The sequence below is a fragment of the Monodelphis domestica genome, chromosome 5 (genome assembly GCF_027887165.1).
Source record: "Monodelphis domestica isolate mMonDom1 chromosome 5, mMonDom1.pri, whole genome shotgun sequence".
NCBI classification, from domain to species: Eukaryota; Metazoa; Chordata; class Mammalia; order Didelphimorphia; family Didelphidae; genus Monodelphis; species Monodelphis domestica.
The window spans coordinates 6,737,171-6,759,089 of NC_077231.1; the positions used below are offsets into that span (position 1 = coordinate 6,737,171).

Sequence of the window (21,919 nt, forward strand, 5' to 3'; positions counted from 1 at the left end):
AGCTGTAATTCTTAGTTGTTCATTGTAGAGATTTCCTGGCTCTGTCCGTTTGTTCTGGTTCTGCTTATTTCACTCTGTGTCAGTTCTTCAAAGTCTTTCCAGGTTTTTCTGAGCTCCTCTTGCTCATCATTTCTTACAGCACAATAGTATCCCATTACATTCATAAATTAGCACTTACTCAGCCATTCCCCAATTGATGGTATCCCCTCACTTTCCTATTCTTTGTCCCCCCTAAAAAAAGCTGCTTTAAATATTTCTGTACACATAGGTCCTTCCCCTTTTGTTTTTTTTGTCTCTCTCTCTGGAATACAAACCTAACAATGGTATTGCTGGGCCACACGGTATGAAGTGATTTATAGCCCTTTGGGCCTGGGTCCAAATTGCTCTCCTGAACGATCGAATCAGTTCACAACTCCCCCAAGAATGTGGTTGTGTCCTAACTTTCCCACATTCCCTCCAAGTAAGCCTGTTTTTTATCTAAACATTTTCCTTTGAGTGCCTCCAACCTCCTCAGATGTTTCCTTCTAGAGGAAGTAGTGCCTGCATCTCTGTGATGCTGCAAGTCATTATTGCCCCCTAGAGATGGCTTCTTGAAAGTGCATCATCAGTTCAGCCTGTTCTATTGGAGTGGCCCCACTTTGTCCGGGCCTCTTGGAGTTTCCTCCTGTTTTATGCATTTTTAAGAGTTCCAGCAGCCCTCTTTTCTTTCTCTTTTTCCTGGGAGTGGGCAACATTGTGCCCCCCCCCCCCATGCTCCCTGAAACTATCGTGGAGGAGCTAGGGATGTGTATCCTCGAGAAGAAAAAATTGAGGGTAGGATGTGGCCACTGTCTCCTTTGGGAACTATCCCAGCAGGGACTCTGGATTTGAGAAGAATTGAACTAGGAGGCTTCTGAAACCCCTCCTTGCCAGGGGATGGAAATTCTGTTTTTGAGAATATTTTTGACTTGTTTTACATCAGTTGAACTTTAAAATTGCTTTTCAGAGCTTAATTTAGTTTTGTGTTTTCTGGGGATCTTCCTTTGGTGTGAGAAGGGCCCAGGATGGCCTGGGAGTCAGGAAGGGCAGTTAGGGAGAGGGACTAGGAGCTTTCAGAAAGTTCCTTTTGAGGGCATTTTTGGTTGCCCTGAGAGGCTAGCTGTGGGGGGCAATGGATGGAGTCAGGAAGGCCAGAGCCCAGACCTGACCATTCTTAGGTGTGTGATGGACTCCCTGAGTCTTAAGTTTCCTCCTCTGTAAAACTAAGATCCTTTATAGCTTAGGATGCACTTTCTTGAGACTGAGGGTGTGCAGTGGGGTGGCCTCCCTTTCCTGGGAGCTGGGTAAAGGCCAGTGCCTCCTCCTACCTGCATAGGCCACTCAGGTGTTTGAGGTGAAGCCAGGTGTCTACGTGTCGGGAACGTCTCCGCAGAACATGAGCAGCCTTCTGTCCGAGGTGGCCGAGTATGGCTCTCACTACACCCGTCTCAGTCACTTTTCTCTCCAGCCTGTTTTGGACTCCTCCTACAACAAGGGCCTCGTGTTTCAGGTGGGTGTGCCAGCCAGGTGGGGGGGGGAGCACCCCCATTGGACGGGAGTGGGGAGGCCTGACAATGATGTGTGTTCATACTTGGAAGGCCAAATGCAAGTGACAAGACCCTGCTGAGGGCTGTGGCTGCCTCTGCAGGACCCCAGGGAGGGGACGGCACCTGGGGTCTTGTAGGAAGCAAGGGCTGGAGTAGGGGCTCTCCCCACCCCATCGTAGAGGTCATGGGCTTTATTCCTTGAGAGGAGAAATGTCCCAAAAGATACAGAGCCTGAGGGTCATGAGGTGCTCTTGGACTCCCCCGGGGTGGGCATCTGGGAGGTGAATGAGTACATGTTGGGTGATGGCCACCAGGAAGCACACAGGGACCTGATGACGTACCCTGGGACCATGGCAGTAATGCCAGGCTGATGAGAACTCCCACTGGATGCCACAATCCTGGTATTTGAATGCTGCGACATTATGGGGAGGGAGGCAGGGAGAAAGAGAGCCCCATCGGGGAATCCAGGCCAGGAAGGTGGATGGCAGGGTGAGAGGGGCTAGGAGGGAGCTTGGTATTCTTGGGTCCCATTCCTTAGACCTCGATGACCGTTGACAGGTGGCAGCAGCAGCCTGGGCTGACCCCTGTGACCAGCAACCCTCTCTGAACGTTTCCTGTCTTTGCTGCTTCCATTGCTTACCCACCATGTCATTTCCTGGTGGGCACTGTTGCCCATCCCCAGGGTCCTGCATGGAGTGAGGCTCAGTGGAAGCTGCTACCTTGAGGGTTGTGGGCGCTTGTGGGCCCTGTCTGGCCAGCCCTGGGCACCTCAGAGTTGGGTTTTCTGCGGCTACATTTCTGGACCAAAATAGTGGTTTTATTAGCAGTTTGGAGCTGCTTTAATCAAAGGCTGCCCTCACTTAGGGTCCTGCTGGATATCTGAGGAGATGTTTAGAAGAAGCAGGCACAAGACAGAATCTGGGGGTAGGGGAGAGAGGGAAGCTCAGAAGAGGGGAAGGTCTGAGAGGGAAGATACCCATCCTGGGCAGGGCAGAAGGTTAGGCCAGGAGATCAGAGAGAAAGGGCAGAAAGGCAGGTGGGCGCCTCACCCACAGCTCCTTGGCAGCCTTTGCCCCTTGCAGGATGGCAGAGAGGGACAGAACCTCAGCAACCTGGCTTTTTTCACCCGCTAGTACCACTTGACACTTGTGTCTGCTGGACAAATCCTGTTCAGATTTCTGGAAAACTTGGAGCACCCCGACCTTACCTCCATGTCCTGCTGTTCTGCTTCTTGTCAGCTTCTGACTTGGCTTGTTGAGTGATGGACATGCTTTGCAGTTGTGTTTCCATGGGAGGTTCCCAGGGTGGCTGCACCCAGAGCCACCCCTCGAGTTCACACCTGTTTCTCTGCATAGGCTTTTACAAGTGGTCTACGGAAGTATCTGCAGTATTACCGAGCATGTGTCCTCTCCACGCCACCCACATTGAGCCTGCTGACCATCAGCTTTCTCTTCAAGAAGCTGGGACGCCAGTTGAGGTGGGGCTCCCCTCAGGATGCGATTGGAGGACATGGGGACTTCTTGGCCTATCTTTGGACAGTTTCCAGCCCAGACCCTGCTAGAGATGGGCCACTTCCTCTGCCTTTTCCAGGCCTGCCTTAGTGTGTCCTGGGGCTGGGGGTGTTTGTAAGCAGATTCTCTGCTTGGGTCCCCAGTGACCTTGGGCACAGCTTTCCTCCTGCACCTGAGGCAGCGTTTACTCCATAAAAGATGAGAGGTGGACGAGATGTTCTGAATTCTTGTCCGGCTCCAACAGGCCCTGGTTTTAAGTCCCTCAAGTACACAGTGGGAGGGAGGTGACCCAAGCCCAGCTCCTCCCTTTCCACAATTCCTTGCTATCCTTCATAGAGGGGATGTGCAGAGGGCCAAACTGGCCCTGAGCCCCCGCCAGCCCTCCAGTATTGATGTGGGCTCTCTCCCTTTAGATATTTGGCCGAGCTCTGTGGTGTGGGCACCGCTGTTCCTGGGCTCAGTGAGGGAGGGACCCGGTCCTCGTTCCCAACCGTGAGTGCTCTTCTAAATTCTCCTCCTGAGCTTTGTCCTGCTGGGATGCTTGCACAGGCCAAGGGCTTTCCTGAGTCTCAGCAGAGCAGCTCTGAAAGGGGAGGCTGAAAGATCCTTGTTGCCACCTATCACCCACTAGCCACCAGCCTTGCTTGCTTCTTCAGGAGTCTGCTTTCAGACATCCTCCCTGGAGTGAATGAATGTGTGATTCCCTCTTCAGGGAGTCAAGCTGCTGTCCTACCTGTACCAAGAGGCCTTGGATAACTGCAGCAATGAGCATTATCCTGTCCTGCTGTCGTTGTTGAAGGCCAGCTGTGAACCGTACACCAGGTGAGCCCTGGGCAGGAGACACCCAGTAGAGATGCCCATTTTGTCATGGACCCTGGGGTTTAGTGGTGTTTTACAGAGGTGCTTACAGAACTAGTGATGGGGTCTTTGACTCCAGCCCCTCCAGCAGCCCTGGCCTATGCATGAATCTAAAGCTTATCTCTCCTTAGTAGTGCCCTGCCTTACCATAAAAGGGGCAGAAGAGGCAGGTTCCCTCTCCTCCTCTCCCCAACTCCTCTCTTCCCACTAACTCTCCTCCTCTTTCTTTTCCTCATTTTCCTATCTCTTCTCCCCCTTTCAGCCTCCCCCTTCTCTCTTTATTTTTTTTCAAAAAACATTGTTATTTATTTTTAACATTAATTTTTTAAAAATTTGAATTCTAAATTCTCTCCCTTCCTCCAGCACCTCCACCCATTGGGATGTGAAGGTCTGCTTCAGTGTACTCTCAGGGTACATCAGTTCTCTCTCTGGAGGTAGATGGTATTTTTCATCAGGGGTCCCTCAGAATTGTCCTGAATCTTTGTGTTGTTGACAATAGCTAAGCCCTTCACAGTTGATCGTTATCTAGTATTGCTGTTACTGGGTAAAAGGTTCTTTCTCCTGGTTCTACTTATTTCACTCTGCATCAGTTCATGTAGGTCTTCTTAGGTTTTTTTCTTTAAAAATTTTTTTAATTAAATTAAATTTTTATTTTAAAATATTTTTCCACGTTTACCTGATTCATTTTTCCCCCTCCCCTTTTCCCTCTCCCTCCCAGAGCCGACAAGCAATTCCACTGGGCTGTATAAATGTTATCCTTTGATACCTATTTCCATATTATTCATTTTTGCTGTAGAGTGATCTTTTAAAGCTTAAACCCCAAATCACATACCCACGTGATTTTGATAAGTGATGTCATATGTTCTTCTTTTGCATTTCTGCTCCCATAGTTCTTTCTCTCATTTCTTAGGTTTTTCTGAAACCATCCTGCTCCTCATTTCCTATTTGTACATATGTCTTATATATATGACATGTATCTTTTATATATACACACATACATACATACATATGGATTCATATATATAATCTTATATATCTTATATACATAATCAAATACAATGGTATTTGATTACCATCGTCTACCACAGCTTGTTCAGCCATTCTCCATTTGATGAATAGCCCTTTGATTTCCAGTTCTTTGCCACTGCAGAAAGAACTGCTATCATTATTTTGGCATTAATAGGTCTTTTTTTCTTTTCCTTGCGCTCTTTGGGATATAGATCTAGTAGTAGTATTGTTGGGTCAGAGTATGTACAGTCTTTTGGGCATAATTCCAAAATGCTCAACAGAATGGTTTGATCAGTACACAACTCCACCAATAATGCATTAGTGTCTAATTTTACCATATTGCCTCCAAAATTTTCCTTCCTCCCCCCCCTTTTTTTTCTTCCTTTCTGTCATATTGGCCTATCTGAAAGATCTGAAGTGGTACTTTAGGAACTTCAGCTTCTTAGAGGTTATGCCCAGGGCAGGACAAGTTCTCCCAGTCCAAAGAAAGTACGACCCAATAGAAAGTGCCCTGGCTCTGGAGTCCAAGGACTTTGGGTTCAAATTCTGCTTCTGCTACTTGCCTGGGTGATTTTGGACAGTCACTTCCCTCCTAGCTTTAGATCTAAGTTTTCATGAGCCTATCTGTTTCTGAGGACTGCACTATCAAGGGGGATGAGCTTCAATGCCAGCTTGCCTGCAGGGGTGAGGGGTTTTTTTTAATCATGGTCTCCTTTGAAGACCATCTACCAAATCTTAAGAGTGTTGGGAATCCCCCTCATGGAAAGAGGGATGCCCAGGTGGCATCAAGTCAAGGAAAACCTTTGTTGCTCCTATGCCTCCTTCCTCTATGCCCATTCAAAATAAACACAGCTTCAGAATGGCTGCAAAGCCCTGCTGTGGGGAGGACATTGGCCATACAGACTTGCTGGGCAGCCCTAGAAGTAGGTTCAGTCTCCTGGGAAACCTGTCAGTGCCTGAAGGAAAAGGCCTGCTCCTGGTCCCCTTGCCCTCAGGCCCAGGCTGCTTCCTGGAGGCTGAGACCAGGCATCCATCTAGTATCCTCACTGACAGTCCCTAAGAGCTTCTCTCCACAGGTTTATCCATGACTGGGTGTATAGCGGTGTGTTCCGTGACGTCTATGGCGAGTTCATGATCCAAGTAAACGAGGAGTATCTTAGATGCCGTGGTATGTGAGCTGGCAGTGGGGCGCATGCACACGTGTGTGTGTGTGTGTGTGTGTGTGTGTGTGTGTGTGTGTGTGAGGGCCTCCTCAGATTTGGGTTGGTATTCATGGCACTGCTCAGTGGGCATGAGATGTGCATGGGCTGGGGCTCCTTGTTTAAGATTCTTGGAATGTCTTAACTGGAATGGTTTTTGAGGGATGGGGATGGGGGACACATGATCATGCATCAGATACAGGGGCCAAGAAAGTTGTTGAGACCTTGGACAGTGCCCAGGGTGGGGAAGGAGGTAGTTCTCACTCTGCCTGCTCAGACCACATCCAGAGTGTTGTGCCCAGGTCCAAGTCCCCTCCTTTAGGCTGCAGAGGGTCCTTGGAGGGTGAAATATGAGAGGATCAGGAGTGTGTCTGTGGGCCTGCCAGGGTCTGAACGAGAAGGGAAGAGAGAAAAGGCATGGAGAGAAAAGAAGGTTGGGCCAACTAGAGCTTTCATCAAGGATTGGAAGAGGCTTGTTTTGCCTGGCCCAGGAGGGATGAATTATTGGACTTCATAAAAGGAACAACTTGCTTCTGAGCTGTATGGTCCCAGCATAGAGTCCTCAGAGACAGGGAGTTCCCCATTACCAAAGGTTGGTCATTCCCAAGGGGAGGCCTGTCCAGGTAGGACTTGCATTAAATAAACGACCCTGACCCCTGAACTCTTCGGTTCTGTTTGGTTCCTTGCCTGGGTTTTGTATAGCTCATGGATTAGCCTACTTCATCAGTGAGTTCTCCCTAGGTTGCTCGCTGCTCATACTGTTGTCCACCTCTTGTGTCTTGACTGTGTCCATCCTGTAGATAAATTTTACTGGACGCACGGCTATGTGCTCATTTCCAAGGATGTAGAGGACTGTGTCCCCGGGTTCTTAAAGCATGTTGCCAATGATGTCTATGTCTGTGGCAAGACCATCAACTTGCTGAAGCTGTGCTGCCCCCAGGTGAGTTGTGGTGGAGGGCTTCTTGCATGGTTGTTCATGGGAGACTGCTGCCTGCTGTGCTGAGATGTGTCTCCCATGCCCCCAGAGGTGTCAGGGCTCTCTAGAGACCCTTGATGGGCTGGCACTGGTCACACCTTCCCTCAGTGGGATTGCCTGACAGACCTTGGTCTGGGCAGATGTGGACAACTGGCCACTTGTCTACCGGCTGGACCCTCCGCCTGCCACAGGGCAAAGGCCCAGGGCCCTGGATGCCATTGTTCATGGACCTGGCCTGGCTGCCCATCTAGGCCTTATTTTAAATGGGTTGAAGAAAACTAGGAGGGCCCAGGGAAATCTTCTAAAGGGGAGAATGGATGAGGGGAAAGTTAGAGAATTGTTATTTAGCTAGAAGAAGCAGAGATGCATGATGGAGTGGTTTGATTTCCTCTGTCCCACCTAAGGACAGACAAGAGGGAGTTATCTCAGTTCTTTGTGAGAGAGTTAGGGTGGACACACGAAAGGCCTTGGCAACTCGGCAATTAGGTGCTGGCACGTCCTCAAGTGGGCTGGTGAACTGGGAGTGAGATACCTGTTTGGCTGGGTTTGGACCTTCCTGACCCAGCCACTGGATTCCTTTGGACGCTGGGAAAGGCCCTTTCCTGCTTGAAGCTATGCTTCTTCCCTTCTGGTTCAGACCCTGGCAGGCCCACGGGCACACTCTCTAGTTTGAGCGAGTCGGCCCTGTGTAACATCAGGGGCGGTGGATCCAGGTCATGGTGCTCTCTCCTTGTGCAGCATTATATTTGTTGGTCTGATATCCCTGTGCCCCGCATCTCGGTCATCTTCTCCTTGGACGAGCTGAAGGAGATCGAGAAGGACTGCGCTGTGTATGTGGGGCGCATGGAGAGGCTGGCCCGCCATAGTGCCGTGAGCAAGGAGGAGAAGGTAAGCTGCAGCTTGGGAGGTGGGAGCAGGATTTCTCCCTTCAGCCTCCTCTGGCCCTTGGACCATGCAAGGGAGGCCTCAGTCCCTTCATGCAGGAACTGTGATGACTTTGAAGCCTCTCAGGGCTATGACCCCTGGTCAAGCTGCCCTTGACTCCCCAAGGCACTCACTTTTCAGCCATGTCCTCAGGACAAATAGCCTGCTTCTGAGGAAACCAGTTGAGGTCAAGGCTCCAGTGATTCTAGTGAGTGTTGGAGATGAGGTTAAGCTTCTGCCCATCATGGCTTATCTGGACCCTCCCAGAAGGAAGGAGAGGCCTTGTTCTGAGCCTTTGTCCCCAAAGTGAGGGGAGACAAAGTGTCCAGACAGCATTGACAGGAGCTAGGGAACAGCTGTGGCCTCTGCTTTGAGAAACCTTGCTTCAGAGGCTATCAAGCACAACGGATTCCGGTGCTGGACAGCCTTGTAAACCCATCCTGGCTTCGCTTCCCTGTTAACGTGGTCTTTGGGCATTTATGCCATTGCTCCAAGGTTCAGTTTTCTCATCTACAAACTGGGTACAGGAAACATTGTCTTTGAACCAAGTCTTTGGCTTGGTGCTCTGCAGTTCAGCAGAACTGGCCCTGACATGTCTAGGCAGAAAATTCACTCACAGCAGACTAGAGGGCAGCTCTGTCCTGCTTGGGCCTGCTACAGTGGGCAGGGTAGTGGACAGGAAATGTGGCCCTTGGAGGGCTCCATGATCAGCCCAATGGTGAGATCTTGAGACAGGCAGGGGGATCCCAAAGGGGGCCCCTTGGCTTCTTCTGTCTCTTTCAGAACCTCAGGCCTAAGGCCCAGGGACTGTGTGGGGCCTGCTGTGGGCCTGATTCCCTAGTAGTTGGCCTAGTGGTAAGATGGGTGTTCTGGCAAGATTACTTCTCAGGACTGTCTCTTTGTAGATTTGATAGGAAACTGAATTTTTAAAGGTGTATAAAATCTTTTATAGGCTATGGATATTCTCATAAATTCTTACAAACTGAAGTCAGTTATTTGCCCATTGTCAGTCAGTTTCTAGTATTCAGAATCAAAAACTCCCAGATCTGGGAAAAGTGGGAATTGGGGAGTCCAGAAAAACACAGTTGTAAATGACAAATTGCGAGCCATGTTTGGGTTGTTGGAGTCTGATTTGGAGGGGCTTAAAGGTCTCTTTGTGAGAGGAAGCACAACCATGCACGCATCCACAAAATAACTTTGTTAAACGGACAGGACACAGAATAAGGCCATGAATGGAGCATGGAGATGCTGAGGGAGTGGCAGGACAGGTGGTCCCTACTAGGGTTGGGAGGTGGGCGGGGGTGGGGTGGGGGGGGTTGGACGGAGGGCCAGGGCCAGAGGCAAAGGGGCATTCTGAAATTGGTTTTAGAAGCAGAAAAAGCCCCAGAGAGCAGAAAGCCCATGCCAGAGGGCGATTGCTGAATCTTCTTGGGGAGCAACAGACTGACAAAGTTGTCTGGAGGGGAGGCATATGTAGAGGAACAAGTGACCCATCTGAGACAGTCTGAAATAGCAGCCCAAAGTCCTCAAAGTCAACAAAGACTCACATTGTTACCTGTCTTTCAGAAACTGAGGATGGAGATTGCCAAACAAGAATTAATTGTCCAAGCCCGGGACACGGCCTCCCGAGGATTAAAATCCCTGAATGGTATGTTTCCCCTTGTGCACCAGAAAGATCCTTGATGTTATGAATGATCCAGATTGCAGTTAGGTTCTTCTCTAATATGAACATCATTCCCTTTTCTGGACAGATAGACACATGTCAGAAAGGATGGTCCTGGATGCCAAGAAACGAGAGCAGTTTCAGAAACTAAAAGACCAGTTTCTAAAGGATCAGGAGGTGAGTCTGCTGCCTTAGCTAGTGTGTTTGGGCTGTGAGCTGCAGCCTCTACCTTGGGTCACTCAGTCCCTATATGTGTTGCTGTAGCGTCGCCTGGCAGCCAAGCAGGAGGAGATTGATGATGATTTCAGCTATGCCCGTGAGCTGCGCGCAAGAGAGAAGAGACTGAAGGCACTGGAGGAAGAATTGGAGCGTAGGGCGAGGTATGTCTTCAATTGGGCCCATTGGCATCAGAGCCTTCCAAGTATATTTTTCTAGGCTCTCCTCATTTGCTTATGATGTCACCCTTTATGTCTAAATCATATATTGATTTTGAGCTTGTCTTGGTACATGGTGTGCCATGATGGTCTAGGCTTAGTTTCTGCCAAACTACTTTCCATTTTTCCCAGCACTGTTGAGTTCTTGCCCCAAAAGCTTAGATCTTTGGTTTTATCAAAGACTAGATTATTGTAATCATTTAACTGCTTTGTATTGTGTGCCTAATCTCTTCTACTTATCTGCCTCTCTATTTCTTTGTACCAGATTGTTTTGATGATTTCTTTTTTTTTTTAAACCCTTACCTTCCATCTTGGAGTCAATACTGTGTATTGGCTCCAAGGCAGAAGAGTGGTAAGGGCTAGGCAATGGAGGTCAAGTGACTTGCCCAGGGTCACACAGCTGGGAAGTGTCTGAGGTCAGATTTGAACCTACGACCTTCCGTCTCTAGGCCTGGCTCTCAATCCACTGAGCTACCCAGCTGCCCCCTTTGATGATTTCTACTTTGTAATATTGTTTGAAATCTGGTCCTGCTAGGTCTCCTTCCTTCATATTTCCCTTGGTTATTCTTGACCATTTCTTTTTCCAGATGAATTTTGTTATTATTTTTTTCTAGTTCTATTAAATAATTCTTCAGTAGTTTGATTGGTATGGCACTGAATGAGTAAATTCACTTAAGTAGACTTGTCATTTTTATTATATTGGCTCATCCTACCCACAAGCAATTAATATTTCTCCATTTGGTTTACTCTGTCTTTATTCATATTGTTCTTGGGTGTGTCTAGGCAGGTAGTCCCAAGTAATTTCATGTTGTCTTACAGTTTTTTAAATGGATTTCTCTTTACATTTCTTCCTGCTGGGTTTTGTTGGTAATATATAGAAATGCTAATGATTTATGTGAGTTTATTTTATGTTCTTTAACTTTGCTAAAGTTATTAATTGTTTGATCTCATTTTTTAATCAGTTCCCTAGGGTTTTTCTAAGTTATCTGCAAAGAATGAGTGTTTTTCCTCATTGACTATTCTTATTCCTTCTTGTCTTATTGCTAGCGTTTCTAGTACAACATTGAATAACAGTGCTGATAATGGACATCCTTGCTTCTACTTACCATTTTAAGAAAAATTTCATTTATTACTATGCTTTCTAGTTGCTGTTTTTTTTAAACCCTTACCTTCTGTTTTAGAATCAAGTTTCCAAGGCAGAAGAGTGGTAAGGGCTAGGCAATGGGGATTAAGTGACTTTAGCAGGATCACACAGCTAGGAAGGGTCTGAGGCCAGATTTGAACCTAGCACCTTGTGTCTCTAGGCCTGGCTCTCAATCTACCTAGCTGCTCCACTCTAGTACTTTTAATAACGTTGTATTTTGTCAAAGCCTTTTTCTGCATCTATTGAAATAGTCATATTATTTTATTGTTTTTGTTATTGACAATTACACAGATCATTTCCCTAATATTCAACCAGATCTGCATTTCTGGTATAAATCTACTTAGACATAACATATTGAAATGTAGGAACGACAGTTGGGAACTGAACAAGGACTTCTGGGAAATTCTCCTGAGGAGCAGGGTCTTGGGTGCAGAAGGGAGTAGAAGGAGGAGCGATTTCTCTGGGGAATTTTCAAAGACACCTGTGGAGATTTCTGACACTGACAGAAATCTTAACATTGTGGGTTCCTGTTTAAAACATCACTGGTTCCTGTCAAAAAATCTTAATTTCTCTGCAGACTTTCATTCCATGAACTATTGAGATACTGGACTCAAATCGGTGAGCAGTGCTCTCCCCTTTTCTACCTCTCCCCTGCCTACAAGAAAACCTTTTACTTAAGTAATTAGAATATTTAGAAAAAGATTTAGGGCAACCTACAATCCCTCTAACCTCTTCCCCTTCACCCCAATCGACAATTAAATCAAATAAGCAGTCAGATAGCAAATTCAATCTTGTTTATTTACATCTAGAGAGTAAGTTTGGCAGACTCCATCTAGTTGCCAATTTTCAAGTAGACATGAGGGGGAGGCTTGTGAGCACCCCAAAGCAGTGCATATCCAGATTGAGGTCCCTCATACCTCTCCTTGTAGAAAAGACTTCCCTGCTGCCCTTGAGGGCCAGCACTGCCACCAAGGGGCAAGCCTTCTCCAAGGAGAAATCTCCATTTTGTGTCCCTTAAGTAATTTGGGGACTCCGGGAGGGAGTAGTGAGGGAAGCCATTTTCATCAACCCTTTCCTCACTGCCTTCACTCCTCATTTCTCCATCCAAGGAGTATGAGTCCCACAGAATTACAATATGATCTTCATGACATATTGCTATAGTCTTCTTGCTAGAATTTTATTTAAAATTTTTGCATTGATATTCATTAGGGAATTTGGTTTATAGTTTTCCTTTTTTGCTTTTGCTCTTCCTGGTTTAGGTATCAAAACCATATTTGTCATAAGAATTTATCAGACTCTTTTAGATATCTTTTCAAATAGTTTATATAGTATTAGAACTAATTATTCTTTAAATGGTTGGTAGAATTCGCTTGTAAATCTATTTGATCCTGGTAATTTTTTCCTAAGGGAGCTCATTTTATAACTTGTTGAATTTCTTTTTCTAATATTTAATTATTCTGTTTCCTCTTCTCTTAATCTGGTGATTTATATTTTTGTAAATATTCATCTGTTATACTTATGTCAATTTTATTAACATATAATTAGGCAAAACAGTTCCTAATAATTGCTTTAATTTCATCATCGGTGGTATAGTTATGCTTTTCGTTTTTGATCCTGATTAATCTCTCCTTTAATTTTCAGGATTTCTATTTTGGTGTTTACTTGGAGATTTTTCATTTGTTCTTTTTCTAGTTTTTTAGTTGCATTCCCAACTCACTGATAAGCTCTTTCTCACATTCATTGATGCAAACTTTTAGAGATACATATGTCCCCCTAATACTGCTTTGCCTACATTTCACAAATCTTGGTTTGTTGTCTCATTATTTGTCATTATATAATGAAATTAATTCTTTCTATGACTTTTTCTTTTGACTCACTCTTTCTTCAGGATTAGATTATTTACTTTCCATCTAATTTTTTAATCATGCTTTCAAAGAAGGCCTTTTATTGAATGTAATTGATATTGCATTATAATCTGAAAAGGGTACATATAATATTTATGTTTTTCTGCATTTGGGAGCTTTTTAATGCCTTAATAGCCAATCTTTGTTTGTTTGTTTGTTTGTTTTATTTGTTTCTATTAAATGTTAAAATAATGGTACTTGGGAAATCATGCATTTTCTTTAAATTTATTTTCTATTTTTTCTCTTTTTTAATCTCTCTTGCTTTTAAAGTATTTTTTCCTTCCCCCCCCACATTTTCCTGCTGTTTTTCTTTTTATTTTTGTACTTTTTTTGTTGTTGACTTATTTTTTTTTCCTTTTTTGATTTTGGAAGGTTTCCCCTTAGTTGGTTTTATTCCCCCCAAACCCTCCACCCCTCTTTTTCCACCCCCACTGACCCTAGCCTGGCCTGGCCTATTCCCCTGGCCCCTACTTGGAGCTCTGGGCCTTGGCTTCATACAGGGGTGGTACAGAGGTTGGCTGTGTTGGTGTGGATAGAGTCCTTGTTCTCTTTCTGGATACAGTTGTGAACTTGGAGGAAGCTATTATCCCTGTCAGAGTTGTACGTGACGGTGGGGGTGGTGGCAGTCTTCAGGGGGTCCCTAGTTAGGGTGTACATTGAGATCTCTGCGGAAGGCAGAGTATTGAACCCTTCGATGCCCACAGGAGAAGCATCCCTGGAGTGGGAAGGCTTGGTGGAGTGGGAGCTTGAGCGACTTTGTTTCTGGTAGTGGTAGCGGTAGCTGGGCATGCGGGTGATGGCAGAGGACTAAAGGTAGTCTGTGGCGCAGGCACTGGCTCGAAGCTGTTTGTGCCAGTCAATAAACATGTGGACAGCCAACACTCCCACCATCTCAGCAATGATGAAGAACAGGGCCCTGAAGTAAAAGGACCAGCCATAAGAGTAGCTATTTTTCTTGGAGTCACTCTTGGAAGGGTCCATATTACTCAGACCTGCAGACATGAAGAAGATGCCAGCACTCAGGATGATGTTATGACGGGTTTTGTAGAACTCGCTGGCTGTGATGCAGAGGCTCCCCATGAAAAGCAGAATCGTACTCAGGATGGGGAAGACACTGGAGGCTCTCACAGCCCGGAGGAAATACTCTGCTGTGTCGGCTTCATAATCTGCATCCTCAGGGAAGTGATCGATTTGCTTACACAGACCTTTAAAATTCCCTTATGTATTGGTTTCGCGGCAGAAGAGCAGTAAGGGCTAGGCAATGGGGATTGTCCAGGGTCACCCAGGTAGGAAGTGTCCGAGGTCAGATGTGAACCTAGGACTTCTGGTCTCTAGGCCGAGTTCTCAATCCCAACGGCCAATCTTTGTGAAGGTGCTATATATGTACACCTGAGGAAAAAAATACACTCCTTTCTATTCCCTATTGTTTTTCTCTTGAGGCCTATCATATCAAGCTTTTCTAAAATTCTATCTCCTTAACTTCTCTTTTAGATAGTTAACTAGAAAAGTAAATGGAATATTCTCTAGAATAGTTTTAACTCATTTAAATTCCTTTAAGAAATTGGATGCTATGATATTTGGTGCATATATGTTCAATATTGCTATTACTTAATAGTCTACGATACCTTTTTAGCAATATATAAATTCCCTGATTATCTTTTTTTAATTACATCTATTTTTTCTTTTGCCTTGTCTGATATCATGTTTGCTACCTCTATCTTTTTCACTTCAGTTGGAGTAATTATATATTCTGCTCTAGACCCTTATTTTAATTCTATGAATGTCTTTCTGTTTCAAGTGTTTCTTATAAACAACCTATATCCATCTCCCTTTTTGTCAACCCCAACTACTCCTACTTCCCTCTTGGGTAAGATAGATTTCTGTGGTTGACTGTGTATATATCTGTTCTTCCCTCTTTGAATCAGTTCAGATGAGAGTGAGGTTCAGGTATTGCCCATTGTAAGAGTTAAATTAATGTCCAATACTTCAAGTAATGTTTTTATAAAGTTTATTATCTGACAAAATAGAACCACATGCCCAAGTTAATCTACCTGCTCAAAGGGCCCGCTTCACCAAAGCTGCTAACAGGAAGGAAAGAGAGTTAGACATGCAACTCCCCACCCAATTTATATCCTTTCTAGGTACCACATAACGACAGGAAGTGAGTGGAGTTCTGGGAATCATAGTTTTTGCTGTGGATCATAGTTTTTCTGGGAATCATAGTTTTTAGGATAACAGATTCTAATTTCACACCATCAGCCCCTCTCATTTTCTGTCCCCTGTAAAAGTTATTCCTTGCCTACCTCTTTTTTTGTGAGAAAGTTTTCCTCATTCTTCCTCTCTCTTCCCCCTTCTCATGGGCACCCCTTTTTCTCACTCTTTTTTTTTAGATCATTACAACATAATCAACTTATACCAGTACCCTTGGTCTCTGTATATTCCTTCTAACTGGCCTTATAAAGTTCTTAGGAGATCTATTTTCATCTTATATGGAAATGAAAACAGTTCTGTTCACTTCACTTTGCCTCAGTTCATATAGGCCTTTCTAAGTTTTTCTGAACTCATTTTTTGGACATGTTTAATGGTGCAATAGCATTCCATTACAGCTCTACACCACAACTTGTTCACTTTAAGGATAATTTAGGGTTGTGACCTAATCTAAATTTGATTTTTGGTCGCCAGGGGAGATCCCAAATAAAATACCCAAGTCAGTTTGGAAATATATGGTGGTTTAATCAATATAGAGGGAAGAAATCAAGGAGAAGAGAGAGGGAAAAGGTATAGGATTTCTTCCACCCAGCCTGTGCCAGGCGAGCCACGAGGTCCTTGAAGATTAGAGGCTTCTCTAATTGGATAGTGTTTGGAAGGTAAAGGAGAAAAAAATCAGCCTAAACTCCGAGAGATCTCAGAGAAGAGCCTCACCGAACTAGGTTACTAGGCTTCCTCCAGTATGGTATCAAGGAAAACTCACCACTAAATCCGGACAATAGCAGCCACCATGGCAAGATGCCGACACTCTCAGCAAGCTACCAAGCTACCACCAGCCACCTCTCTGCTGTCCAAGAGACCCGAGAGAGGAAGTGACAAAAATATATATAGATGGTTTTACATCATTTTCCTGCATCTCACCCAATGATATCTTGGGCTTGACTTAGGACAGCCCAGGGATCTGTCAGTTGTTTCTGATTTGTCATTTGCTAGCAAATGTCTGTCATAGGCCATCCTCCTAAATACTTAATCCTTTAAGTATGGGTGTAGAAATTCCTGATTTTGTTAGACTAAGTAGGGTGGAATAATCTAAAGTTCACATCATCCATTCCCCAGGTGATGGACACCTCTTTAGTTTTCAGTTCTTTGCCCCTACAAAGAGAGCTGCTAAAAATATTTTTGTATAAGTTGGTCCTTCCCCCATTTCTGATCTCTTTGGATTTACAGACCTAGTAGTGGTATTGCTGATGGTATAATTTTTTTCACCAATTGCTTTGATATTCTTGACCTTTTGTTCTTCTGGTTGGATTTTGTTATTTTTTCTAGCTCTAGGAAATAATTTTTAGGTAGTTTAATTGATATGGCACTGAATAAGTAAGTTAATTTAGTTAGGCTTGTCATTTTTATTATATTGATTTAGCCATTCTTGAACAGTTAATGTTTTCCCACATGTTTAGATCTGACTTTTATTTGTCTGAAAAGTGTTTTGTAATTGTGTTTATGTAGTTGCTGGGTTTGTTTTGGTCCATATATACCCAGGCGTTTGATGTTGTCCTTTGGATCACACTGTGTTTAGAAACAGTTATTGAACAGGGACCAGGGCAGGCAGGAGAAAAGGCACTTTGGATTTTGACCTCGAAAGAACCTCCAGGCTTAAGGCCAGAATCTCAGAAAGTGGATGCAGGGCCCGGGATTTAATGGCTGGCAAGTGAATAGGGCTTTTTATCATTTGTACATTGATTAAGCGCCTATAATATGCTCAGCATTGTGATGAGCACCGGGTCACCAAAGTCCAAAATTCTTCTGGTTTTCTTCCCTCATCCCTGCTACTAATCCAAAGCTATTTTGTCCCAGTGGTGGCCCTGAATGTCCCAGAAAGTGAAGGCCTTGCCTGAAGCTTGTGGTAGGTATGGGTCCTGCCAGTTTAATTCATTGAATGTTCCCATGTGCATCCAAGGGATTTGCTGATTAAAAAGTGCTCCGCCTCATGCCCAGAATGCAGAAGTCAAGCTGCAGGTCCGAGGATGCCAGGGCCTGGGCCTCCTTCTCCTGAGGCCTGTTGGTCCCACTTTCATGGGGACTCGGACCACTGGGAGTGGCCGAGAGTCATCCACTTGGACTTCCCCACGGTAGTGTTTGAGCCGGGCAGATGGAGGAGAGAGGTAGTTGGCAGAGGAGATGAGAGGAGAAGGAGGGACCTTGGACAGATTTTTTAAAATCTTTTTTTTTAATGTTAATAGTCCTCAGCAATGATGAATGGTTCTTATCATGAAGCATGAAAAGAGGGTTGTTTTTGGAAGCAGCTCTTCCCTAGGGCCTGGGGTGGGTTTTAGTGGGCATCAACCTTCCCTCTTGTGAGAGAAACCCCCGAACCCTTCCAGCCTCGATCCCCTCTTGCCTTTGGAGGTCTGGCCCGATGGCCCTTTGGTGTCCTTTTCTTCGAGAGGTTTCTCTCCCCCTCCCTCCCCCATCCTAGTCCATGTTTTTGGAGCCACCCAAGTCTTGGGCTCTGAGAACCACCTGCGGGTTTCCGGCCACCTTTCTCAGGCCCGTCTGTCGTTGCTCTGTCGCAGGCAGGACCTCATCGACCATTACAGCAAGTTGTCAGAGGAGGCGGCTCGCCGAGAGCAGCGGGCCCTCTGGAAGATACAGAGGCACAAGTTGGAGACAGCCCGTCTGAATTTTCTCTTAGAAGACCAGAAACACATCCAGGTAGCATCAAGTTGGGCTGCTTGGAGGCAGCCAAGGGTAGGGGCCAGATGGGACAGAGGGGTCAGTTCCCCCCCGGGCACGTCATGTCAGTTGGCTTGACCTCACTCTCTTCATGTGGAAAATGGACAGAGTAGTGCTTGTATTTATCTCATAGGACTAGGTGAGCACCTGCTACACACAGAGGGCTGGGCACTAAATTGGGCGCAAGGGACACAAGGACAGAAATTGCCCTTGCCAACCTGAGGCCTCAAACCCCTCCGATGAACAAGTCAGTGCGCCTCCGAGCGTTTCTGGCTCCTATTGCGTGCCAGGCATCGTGCCCAGCTCAGAAATGCAAAGGCAGAACAAGGTGGGCCCTGCTCCCCTCCAGGAACTTCTGTTGCCCCAGAGGGATAAGCAAACAGCCTGCTGGGCCGTGAGGAAGATGCAGGGTGCTCGCTGCACTTACTCCAGGCGCGAAGCTTCGGGCTGTTACTGGCTCTTTTGCATTTCAGGAGATGCTTCAAAACATCTCTGAAGGAAAGTGCAGGGAGAAGCTGGACATCCTCCCCAGTGTCCATCCCCCTGGACAAGCGGGGGCCTCGAGAGGAGACCACAGAGCACAGGTGCGACTCCTGCCTCATGCTCACGGGGTTGGCCTGCTGCCACCTTGGGTGCTCAGGCAGGTTTTAGAAGCTGGGCCTCTGGTCGGGCTGATCCCCAGGCTTTGCAGCACCCTTACTGTTCATGGTGCCCCCGTCTCCCCACGGATACGGTCCTGCCTTGTTACCTTGGGGTGGGAAGTGACCCTTCGGCCTTGAAGGACATACCCACTGATGCCAGGCCATCCCTCCAAAGTCAGAAGGGCTTAGAGATCAGTATCGATGACAGGCTGAATGGATGTCCACAGGCTGTTTGGGGGTGCTGAGCCTAAGGTGAGGGGGGGTGGGGGATCCCCAGAACCTGGCCTTGTGGCAGTCTCAGCACCAGTTGCTATTCTTCCTTCAAGGCATCCCTGTTTATTCTTTCTGGGTTCAGGGGACTTAGTTTTGTCCCAGACCCCCTCCTCCTCCTCTCCATGTCCAGCCCCTGAATTCCATTCCAGGCTGGTCAGTGCTCTGAGAACAGAAGTGAGGCTGGAGATTCTGAGGGGAGCCCGGAGAGTGTGCAGGACCCGCTGCCCGCAGGGGGCGCCTGGTCATCAGGCGGGATGGAGCCCCAGACAGAAAGCCTGGAGGGTCATGCCCTGGGGACAAGGAGAGAGGAGCCAGTGCAGGAGGTCGGGGTCTCGATGCTCCCTGGATCCAGCCTGGACTTGAAGGATTTCCTGCCGAGGCCTCTCCCAGAGGAGCCGTCTGCCTCCCCAGGTGCCCCGGCCTTGCTGGAGGCTGCGCTGCAGACCATCTCCATGGACCTACCCCCAGGGGGGTCCGAGGGGCAGGAAGGCAGCGAGGAGCAGCAGCAGCAGCTGTATGACTTCACCACCGTCCTGCGCCCCTCTGCCACGGCCGAGACCCCCTCTCCCTCCCGGGGGCTCCCGGCACCCAGGGACGTGCCCCGGCCCCGCTGGAGCTTCCGCAGCCACGGCCCGGAGTCCAGTGTCCAGTCTGGTCTTCCGCCTCGGGATTTGATCCCTGAGCCTGAGGCTCCACAGCCTTGCCCCGGCCCTGCAAGTGGTCGGCCCCGCTGGAACATCCACGGCCACAAGGACGCCACCACTGTGGAGCCAGCCCCACCCCGAGGGTCCGTCCACGGCCACGTGTCCGAGAGCAGCATCCCCCTCGGGGCCTGCACGTCCGAGGTGGTGCCTTCTCGGCCCCGCTGGAACCTGCACGGCCATGCCTCGCTGTCCCACATGAGGATGGGAGACCTGGCCGTGGAGGCCGAGACCCCTCGGCCACGCTGCAGCCCCTTCGGCCACGCCTCGTGGTCCAGCCTTCAACTGGGTCCGAGTGAGCCGCCCCCGCCCCCCAAGCCCCCGTCCAGGCACACGACCCCTGCCGCCGCCGCCTCCACCATGCAGTGGTTTCTGTACAACAGGGAGCTGGGCTGCTCGGGGCCGGATCGGCCTCCTCAGGGGGATGAGCCATCCCTTTCCTCGGCAGACAAGCCTGCTGCCCTGGCCCCTGAAGGCCCGGAGCCCATCCTGAAGGAGATGGACGCGCCGGGGGCCGCTGAAGGCCCAGAGCCCATCCTGAAGGAGATGGACGCGCCGGGGGCCGCTGCAGGCCCGGAGTCCATCCTGAAGGAGATGGACGCGCCGGGGGCCGCTGCAGGCCCGGAGTCCATCCTGAAGGAGGTGGACGTGCCGGGGGCCGCTGCAGGCCCAGAGCCCATCCTGAAGGAGGTGGACGCGCCGGGGGTTGCTGAAGGCCCGGAGCCCATCCTGAAGGAGATGGACACCCCGGGGGACGAGCCAGCCGTCGGTAGGCATCCGGCATCCCCTGGGCCTGGGGCTCCTCCCACCCAGCTTCTCTGGGCCTTCCCTGGACTTCCCTGGCAGAATCGGGGAGGGCAGAACATGTTCCCATTTGACAGATGAGCCTGCTTCAGGCCATCTTGAAAACCCCCAGCAGCGCTGAGGGTCTTTTCAGGGCCCAACGGAAGCTGCCCGCCCCTCGCTTCCCTCCTGGGGGCAGCCGGGGAAGAGTCCCTGTCCACATCCAGGCCAAGCAGGTGAGCCAGCCTGGGGACGGAGGGCCGCCGGCATCATCACAGGCCAGGGGGCCCCGCAGGCTCAGGGGCTGGCAGAGCCACGTGTGAAGCTGCCGGGCTTGGGGTGAGGAAGGGCCGCCTGAGCGGGGCATCTCTTTGGCTTTCCCAGGTCCAGTCGTGACAAGTGACGAGAGCGAGGACCTCTCCCCAAACCAGCCTCTTGGGTCGCCGGTAAGGAAGAAGCGGCCCGAGCCTCGGGGCCCCCACGCGGGACGGGCGCCACGAGGAGCCACGGCGGCGGCCATTGTCTGCTTTGTTTTTTCTAAAAGGTAGAAGCCGAGACCCCAGCTGCACCCCCCACGGCTTCCCCAGGCCTGGCGGAGCCCAAGGATGGAGCCACAACCTGCACCCGGGAACAGGCCTACTTGAAAGCCTTGTCTGACCAGTATTGCCTCGAGAAGTACCAGGACAGCTACGAGCTGATGTGTGAGTGGCCGCCGCGCGGGGGGGAGGGAGGCTGCGTGCGCGGGTCGGGGCTACATGGGACAAGGCTCTCCCTCTTGCAGCGGAGCCTCCTGTGTCCCACCTCCTGCGCCACATCATCCCCAGACCCTTCTCCTTCCCCCTGGATCCCCCCGACGAGACGTCGGTGCAGCTGAGCGAGCTCCTGACCCTGCCCGTGCTCATGAAGCACTCCATCACGGCCCCGCTGGTGTCCCAGTACGTGACTGCCGGGGGAGCGGAGCGGAGGGGAGGGGACGGGACTCTGAAGCTCTGGCTGTCCCCAGGGAGGTAGTGAGCTCCCCACCTGTGGGCGGGTGTGCAGGGGCCCTCTCGGTAGCCGTGGCCCCGACGTGTGGCTTCCTCCTCTCAGCGTGTCGTTGGTGAACAAGGCCGTGGTGGATTACTACTTTGTGGAGCTCCACCTCGAAAAGCACTTTGAGGCCTTGAGGCACTTCCTGCTCATGGAGGACGGCGAGTTTGCTCAGTCCCTCAGTGACCTGCTCTTCGAGAAGGTGCTTGGGGTGGGGGGGGCTGCAGAGCTCACGCTGGTCTTGGGATCCCAGGTGGAAGAGGAGCCGAGGGGGACCCAGGGCGATCCTGGGGCAGGTGGACAGTTTGTTTAGGGGCTTGAGGCTTCCCGCCTGGGGTCTACAGGAAAGTAGGGCCCCCGGAAAC

The 21,919-nt window shown here is 48.8% G+C and overlaps 1 protein-coding gene and 1 pseudogene across 1 annotated transcript in view; one reads left to right on the forward strand and one right to left on the reverse strand.

Annotated features, from left to right (window-relative positions):
• TUBGCP6 (tubulin gamma complex associated protein 6) overlaps nucleotides 1-21,919 on the forward strand; it is a 32,878-nt gene that overhangs the window by 6,862 nt on the left and 4,097 nt on the right. The window contains exons 5-21 of the mRNA XM_007502747.3: nucleotides 1,355-1,528; nucleotides 2,921-3,042; nucleotides 3,490-3,568; nucleotides 3,789-3,898; nucleotides 6,019-6,110; nucleotides 6,942-7,081; nucleotides 7,856-8,005; nucleotides 9,608-9,689; nucleotides 9,793-9,881; nucleotides 9,969-10,084; nucleotides 17,968-18,106; nucleotides 18,601-18,711; nucleotides 19,191-20,511; nucleotides 20,910-20,971; nucleotides 21,070-21,226; nucleotides 21,307-21,460; nucleotides 21,615-21,756. Coding sequence (XP_007502809.1) covers nucleotides 1,355-1,528; nucleotides 2,921-3,042; nucleotides 3,490-3,568; nucleotides 3,789-3,898; nucleotides 6,019-6,110; nucleotides 6,942-7,081; nucleotides 7,856-8,005; nucleotides 9,608-9,689; nucleotides 9,793-9,881; nucleotides 9,969-10,084; nucleotides 17,968-18,106; nucleotides 18,601-18,711; nucleotides 19,191-20,511; nucleotides 20,910-20,971; nucleotides 21,070-21,226; nucleotides 21,307-21,460; nucleotides 21,615-21,756 — 3,240 coding nt within the window. The remainder of the gene's footprint in view (nucleotides 1-1,354; nucleotides 1,529-2,920; nucleotides 3,043-3,489; nucleotides 3,569-3,788; nucleotides 3,899-6,018; nucleotides 6,111-6,941; nucleotides 7,082-7,855; nucleotides 8,006-9,607; nucleotides 9,690-9,792; nucleotides 9,882-9,968; nucleotides 10,085-17,967; nucleotides 18,107-18,600; nucleotides 18,712-19,190; nucleotides 20,512-20,909; nucleotides 20,972-21,069; nucleotides 21,227-21,306; nucleotides 21,461-21,614; nucleotides 21,757-21,919) is intronic.
• On the reverse strand, nucleotides 13,679-17,865 carry LOC103097513 (voltage-dependent calcium channel gamma-2 subunit-like; annotated as a pseudogene).